This window comes from Primulina huaijiensis, chromosome 5, assembly GCF_012295235.1.
Source record: "Primulina huaijiensis isolate GDHJ02 chromosome 5, ASM1229523v2, whole genome shotgun sequence".
NCBI classification, from domain to species: Eukaryota; Viridiplantae; Streptophyta; class Magnoliopsida; order Lamiales; family Gesneriaceae; genus Primulina; species Primulina huaijiensis.
Genome location: NC_133310.1, coordinates 9,347,522 through 9,354,937, shown reverse-complemented (window position 1 = coordinate 9,354,937; position 7,416 = coordinate 9,347,522). Strand labels below are relative to the sequence as shown.

General features: G+C 36.7%; 1 protein-coding gene across 2 annotated transcripts; it reads right to left on the bottom strand.

Moving 5' to 3' along the window:
- Window positions 1-1,049: 1,049 nt before the first annotated feature.
- Window positions 1,050-4,827, bottom strand: LOC140976621 (zinc finger CCCH domain-containing protein 32-like). Of its 2 annotated transcripts, none has more exons than XM_073440861.1 (7): window positions 4,549-4,827; window positions 4,328-4,473; window positions 3,970-4,035; window positions 2,872-2,991; window positions 2,435-2,761; window positions 2,041-2,358; window positions 1,050-1,931 (listed from the first exon to the last, which is right to left on the bottom strand). In XM_073440861.1, exons 1-7 carry the CDS (start codon window positions 4,640-4,642, stop codon window positions 1,551-1,553), a joined length of 1,452 nt encoding a protein of 483 aa, XP_073296962.1. In that variant the 5' UTR covers window positions 4,643-4,827; the 3' UTR covers window positions 1,050-1,550. The 2 variants fall into 2 exon arrangements, with proteins under 2 accessions (XP_073296962.1, XP_073296963.1); XM_073440862.1 differs by having other exon boundaries at window positions 1,053-1,931; window positions 2,438-2,761.
- Window positions 4,828-7,416: the final 2,589 nt, after the last annotated feature.

Here is a 7,416-nt window from a genome sequence, read left to right as displayed (position 1 = left end):
TTCAATATTCTTCGAAACCCTTGTATTAAATCTTGTTATGAAGAAGCTGGTAACGGATATTGGGATATAAATCAGTTGTGGGATGAGCTCTCAGCTATTATAAACGCCTTTAATTAATGGTGGGAAACCAATGCATGGGATATTCAGATTAGCTTGAATCAAATGTCTGAGATATCGATGATGAAATATCCAGCCTGCATTAGTGCTAATGCCCCTTCAGCAGCAAGTTTTTCTTCTTTTGGAGATGCAGTTGATTTGGCACACTCTCCATCTTTCGAGTACTGACTGCGAACCCTTTAATAATCTTCTTTTGCTATAAATCTTTCTTTTTTTCAGGTTTTTAGGAAAAGTATTTATAGCACAGTTTTTCACAAGATCATGTAGAATTGTTCTTTTGCAGCTGCTGGTCCCAACATGCAACTAATTAAGCTCTGACAGTGGATCTTTCTTAAAAGTGTGCGTTCACTTGTTGCTATCACGCTCGATCACAAGTATTACTGATAGAGACGGAACTAATTAATGTATTTTGAAGTCAAAAGACTTAGATGTTACGTTTTAATCTCCAAATGATGAGCTATATACATGCATATCGGCAAATTGGTAGCTCTCTTTCATACATATTGGCTTTACAAATACATTTTTTGAGCAACATGGAGCTCAAACTACTGCAGAATAAAGTTGAGATCATAACCATTATGGATCCCACCTTTCACAAAACTCACTCAATATCTTATTTAAGGGATTTTCAGCCTATTCACACTTGAGCCAACATGCATGTTATTTTATTACTATTTATGATCAAATATATCAGCGTAAATATTAAAATAATCAATTTTAAAGATATACAAAAAAAAAATCTAATTATTCTTCCAAAGATGGACTTCTTTTTCCAATTAGTAAAATCGACGAAAGAAAAAAAACTAAAATATAATTGCACCAAAATTAACGCAATTAATATAAGTAGATAGAATGATGCTTTTCGGAGGGGATATCTGAATATATATGACAAAATCTTGCCGTGGCAAGTCATTTCTAACATAAAGTGCAACTGAGAAATTCTTAATAATTAAGAAGCAACCCTCTGCATATCTAACATTAAGAGGCAGGAGTAAATTGCATAGTCTGAATTTTGTTTCCACAACAAAGCCCATAGAATGGGGTTTAATATTATTGATTCCCCATTCAAGTATGAATATCGATCCCAAAAAAGGAATCAAAGAGAATGTACTAGAGTAAAATAGATCAATCCGGGAGAAGAATGGTGAGAGACATCTTATCTTTTTCGATATGAAAAAGATGAAATAAATTTATACAACAAGCTCCAAAATGTGAGCAATGAAGCGAATTACCTGCATTGAAGGTTGAATTTGTTTCTTGTTATTCAGAAACTACCTCTTGTTATTCCTCGAAATATTTATGAGGGGTATGTATGCCTTATTCGAATGAAAATACTAGATCTGAATGATTTTAAGACTGAAGGTTGGCTGATGCACAGAGAGTTCACGGGAAAGACACCACGATGCGTGCCATATTCAACTTGAATTGTGAGGCTAGCCTCCTTGATCTGGGCTACTGTGGTCGCTTGAAAAGGAGGAACACTGCCCAGATTGGTGAACATTTGATTCTGGAACAGGCTCACTTTTTGAGAATGATGAGCCAGAAGAAGCACTTGTACTATTCAGACACGACATTGGCATTGAAAAGGCATCTTTTGTGATTCCGGAAATAGGATCAGGCCTAAAGTCTGACGAAGATGATGATGGAGCCAAGGATGCATTCATATGCCCCACGGGGTAGGGAGCGACATGCATATCAGTAAGAGAAGATGCAGATGTGCTGTAACTCAAAGTCCTCATTGGGTGATCGAATTTGCACGAGGGCCCGTATTTGCATACTCCATTTTGGGCATAGTGTGAGCATACCGGTGCACCCTGAAAAATAAAAACAAAAGTTATAAATGTGTTATCACCTTCCGTTATAATGCGAATATATTTGATAATTAGTGCTCAGAAATCTAAAATTAGAGAATATAATTCTTACTGAGCGTAATGGCAGACCCATTGGACTCAGTAGAGAACCTGATCTAAGTGCACTCCAATCTGGTGGATGATGATATTTACATGTGGATCCATATTTACAATCTCCTGTCTTCAAATAATACTGACATTCTGGTTGGCCAGGTCTATCTGGAAAGGCGTTTTCCTTTTGACTGCTACTTGAGTGGCCAGTGGAAGAGGAGATTGGGACATATGATCCTGAGAATGCACTGGTAGAGGTTGATAGTGGCATTATCCCAATCATTGGGCTCGCACCAATAGTTGGTTGAGTACTTGAAGGGGGCACAGGAGTAGCAGCAGTCTGTACCAGGTATTCACAAGTTAGCACAAAAGATGAGATAACAAAATTCACATAAATGAGCTGCTTCATGTGCAACTACCGGATATGGTGTCCAACCAGGAACAGGAACAACTCCAGGGGGAAATATCAATGGACCGTAATTTCCAGGGGCGTATGATCCAGGAAGTATGGCTGGTCTGGCCAATGGCCAGTTTCCAGGAACAATTCCATATTGTTGGGAAGACTGAATTGGAGACCGTGCGGTTGGAAACACTGTGGTTCCTGGCAAACCTGGTGGACCAGCCAAAGGACCAGCTAACTGAGCAGGCACTTGTAACCCAGCAGGTTGTGGATGATGAAATTTACAGGTGAAGCCGAACTTGCATTGCCCTGTTTTAATATAAAATGCACATTCCTTTTCACCCTGCAATAAAGACTTGATGAATAGCTAAATGCAATGATAATATCCAATAATAGAGGGTGGGTGAAAAAGAAATTATCAATAAGAATAATAGGTTTTTTTGAGTACCAGACCTCTCGCAAAGGGTATCCATAAAAATTCAGGGTCACTGCGGCGGAGGATTCAATTCTGTGCTTTGGGTGGTCATATTTGCAGGAAGTACCAAATTTACAAATTCCCGTTTGCATGTAGTGCTACATATTCAGTGTAGACAATTTGATATGTATAAAATGATCATATGAATAAAAATATAACGACTTTCAAATAAAATAGAGATTAAAACTTAAACAGACAAGACGAAGATTATTTATGAAAGATGAAGGGAAGAGAGGTGTTCACTTAAACTGAAGTTTCAATATTAATCAATTATGTCAGTCACCTTGATCAAAGAGAATCCATGAATACAGTTCTATTGCATGCCATAAGAGCACAAAAGATCCAGGAAGCTAGAACACTTGTCAAGGACTTAAGGTAAAGGAAGGGAATTGCAACCATTCAGTTGTAAGCATGCAGGCGACACATAATATGAAAACGACAACATTGCATCATTTTGTCCCACAGGAGTTGGTGACTATCTCATTCAGGAACTGCATCACTGGTCAGAAGGATGAGATCATATGAAATTAACAGCATACATTGCCCAAACAAAATGACGCAATTCAGGAAGTGACTCTTCGGCATTTATGCTACTGGACAAACAAAAAGGTAAGGACGAGCCCATATGAAATTTTATAGCAAAATCTAGCATCGACTGGAACTAAATCCTTACATCTTTGCTGTACCAATTATTCCAGTGTTTTCCATAAGAATAGACTTGGCAATTAGAAGGTAACATAAGACAACATCTTTAAAACAGAATCCAACAAAAGCATATCACATAATAAGCAATGAAACACAGATCAAGAAAGAGAAGCCGACCTCTCAAAAACATGTAGGATTCAGAAGAATTATTCAAGGAACATGATATAGTTAATATGGATTGACAAATTAATTATCGATTAACACGCCAAGTTCAACAGGCAATAAAGAGCGTTTGAATTCAATTATCATTTCCTTAGTTGAATACATGTCGAACCATTATAACTGTCAAAACATTGTGAGAAGTGAGAATGTATCCAGAACTGGTTCGATTCTTTCTTTTAAAGTTCGTGATATGACATGAAAATATATACCTGACAGACAGGTTGCCCAAAGCGCTCCGGGTACTCACCTCCACCAGACCTCAAGGATCCCGTTGCCTGCAATCAGAAGAACAGCCACGTTTATCCAATTCATGTCATATGAATCAAGAACCGAATATCAAAACGATAGCAGTGCAGTAAATGATCTTCCTAGTTTTCAGTCTAATCAAAACCACACAACTCCGAGAAAGTAACAAAGAACATTTTTTTACCAAAATTAAAATCAAACATGCCCTAAAGATTCGTCGATTACGCTCCTCAAATCAATAATCACACCATAAAGCATCAAAAAGGTTGAAATTGAGAAGCCACGACAGAAATGCGAAGCAAAAGAAAGGGGGAATCGTACCGCGCCACGATCGTGGGGATGATTGAACCGGCAGCGAGGACCGTACCCGCAGAAGCCAGTCCTCAGATAATGGATGCAATCGGCTTCATCCGGCCTTTCAGCGTACGACTCGGACCCACCACCGAGGCCCAGCTGCCACATAGGCTCTGCATTCACAAAACCAAATATCAAATCAATAGACTTCCCTAGTGCATTACAGATATCGAGCTAAATTCCCAAACCTTCAAGGCCCGTTTCACCTCCAAACGCCGCCCATTCCGCCACAGGATCCACCTGACCCGCCTCGACAAAATGGGCTCTGCTGTACCTCTCCATAATTCTCACTCCTAAACTCGAAGTGTGTATATATACAAATATAATCTATAAATGTTTAGCGATCGTGTGGATATATATATATATATATATATACAGGAAACACGCAGTGAAAGTGTGTATGTGCTTGAGGAGAACCGATGGCCGTCTGATCGAGAGAGGAGAAGGGGTTTGGTGGGGAGAGGGGGGAGGGGTTTGGGAAATGTGGAAAAAAGGGAGCGCTGTACGTGTTTATTCAATAAAAGGGAGTGGAGAGGAATTTACTTTTTTATCTTTTACTTAAAATTTAATTTTTTTAATTAGTAGTGGGTCGAGACTTGATTTTTTGGGTTGAGTCTCGATCCAATTTTTTATTATAACACAAAACAAATTTTTTTTTTACAGACTTATCTCTCCCTTCTTCGCGACCCACTCTTTCTCACCTCAACCCAAGATTTTGTTTTCCTCATCTGCTGCTGCTGCACACTCAAACCATCTTCCATCTTGTATCATTGTTCTAGTTTTTTCCTAAGAATTAACGATGAGTCTAGAAAATATTCATCTGCAAGAAATCCAACGAGAAAATCACGTATTGATAAGAAATTTATTTTGAAATTTGAATTTGTTACCGAAGCTAGATTTGGGTCGAGCCGTGGGTGGAGGCTCGAGCCCTGGGTCGAGCTTTTCGTGAAGAGCTCGACCGTGAGCAGCGTCCGTGAGCAGCAACTTAGCTGCTGCTCTCGGGGAAGCTCTTCCCCCAATTGGGTCGTGCTTGGGTCGTGGTCGTGCCCTTCGGGAAGAGCACGAAACAAGAAGAGCACGACCCAATTGGGTCGCGCTTGGGTCGTGCTGAGCACGGCACGACCCAATTGGGTCGCGCTTGGTTCGAGCACGACCCAATTCTTCTCCGAGGCACGAATACTGTTTAAATTTTGATCACTAATATGTTTGTTTTGTTTTTGTCTGCAGATTTACTTTCCCACTAAACTCGGAAGGAATCAATTCTTTGAATGCAAGTTAACATTAGGATCAAGATACGTTGAGATATGTAAGAAGATTATATCATTTTTAAATGAGAAAGAGATAGAGTATTTGGTGCAGCATACTCAATTTGGTAATTTAATTACATGTGCGAAGGATTATAATAATTCGAATCAATTGTTATGGTTTTTGATCAGCAGGCAAACTTATGATAGTGAAAGTAGTGAATTTTGGATGATATATCATAAACGACCTTTGCGATTTTCATTGTTAGAATATTGTTTGTTAACGGGTCTAAATTGTTCAAACGTTTATCCTATGATACCTGACGAAGATGAATTTAGGTTGAGACATTTTGGAAGAAGTGACGATGTAAGTTTGGGGGATTTAATAGATAGAATGGATGAATATGAGAAGATGCCTATCAAACGTTTATCCCATGTTCAGGGAAAATGCCTATCAATTGAACGATCAGAAGATTGAAGAATTTAGGCATTATTGTTGTTGTTGTATTTGGGATAAATTATGGTCGTTGGATTAAAACATTTATATGATAGTTGGATTAAAACATTTATATGATACTTTAAATTGATTTTTAGTTAATTTATGTGATATTTTTTTACTACATTCGATGTAATAACGATCTCATACAAAAAATATATTTAGAGAATGATTCATCAATTGATCAATTATATAACACCATAAAAAAGGAAAGCAAGTTGTGATTTGAATTGTATTAGGATTATTGTTTCTAGTCACACAAATTGTAGCTCTTTGGCTCGACCCACTCTACGCCACTCAACCCAAAATTGGGTTGAGTGGGTTGCGCCACACATTATATGTGTGGCGCAACCCAATATTCGTGTGGCGCGACCCACTTAACCCAAAATCGGGTTGAGTGGGTCGCGCTACACAATATACTCAATTTGTTGGTAGAGTAGTTTAATTTGAGTCGAGTTTTACATGTTATGAGTTTTTTAGGTTCTATTATTATGAAATTTGTTAAATATTTTATTGGAATTAAAAATTTTGTTAAGAATTTTAGTCGTGCATAAATTCAACCCGATAAGAGATACATTCGTCTAATATTGTTATGATTTTTTTAACCAACACACTTAAATTATAATACATAACTCATATTAAAATGTTTACACAATTAATTTTTTTTTATATATTTACGTTCTAATCATGTATAGAATGACTTATGTATCATGAAATGATCAAAATTCAAAATCTCTCTACCAGTCGACCCAAACTCGTCCCAAACTCGACCCAAACCCTAAACCCTAAACAAAACCCTAAATCAAACCCCAAACACCACCACTCGACCCACTCGACCCAACAATTTACCAGATGGGTCGAGAAGCATATTATTATAAAATTTATTAAAAATTTTAGTATATATAAACATTAATTTCATATGTTTTGATATACATTCATTACATTAAAGTGAATATGTAATGAAATTTGTTATGAATTTTTTTAGTTCTATTATTATAAAATTTGTTAAAAATTTTAGTAGAATTATAAAATTTGTTAATGTTTATACACAATAAACATTAATGTCATATGCTTCGGTATACATTCATTAAAGTGAATATGTAATGAAATTTGTTATGAATTTTTTTAGTTCTATTATTATAAAATTTGTTATGAATTTCAGTGGAATTATAAAATTTGTTAAGATTTTTAGTCGAGTATAAATTCAACCCACATTGTTATAATAAGAGATACATTCTTCTATTTGTTATGAATTTTTTAACTAACATACTTAAATTATAACATATAACTAATGTTTACACAAATAATTTTTTTTT

Excerpts from the sequence above, each read along its gene's own strand:
- LOC140976621 (XM_073440861.1), bottom strand. The coding sequence starts at position 4,642 with ATGGAGAGGTACAGCAGAGCCCATTTTGTCGAGGCGGGTCAGGTGGAT. Across the intron at positions 2,992-3,969 it reads TTGGGCAACCTGTCTGTCAG|CACTACATGCAAACGGGAAT; the intron begins GTATATATTTTC and ends CTGAATATGTAG. Across the intron at positions 1,932-2,040 it reads TGGGTCTGCCATTACGCTCA|GGTGCACCGGTATGCTCACA; the intron begins GTAAGAATTATA and ends TTTATTTTTCAG.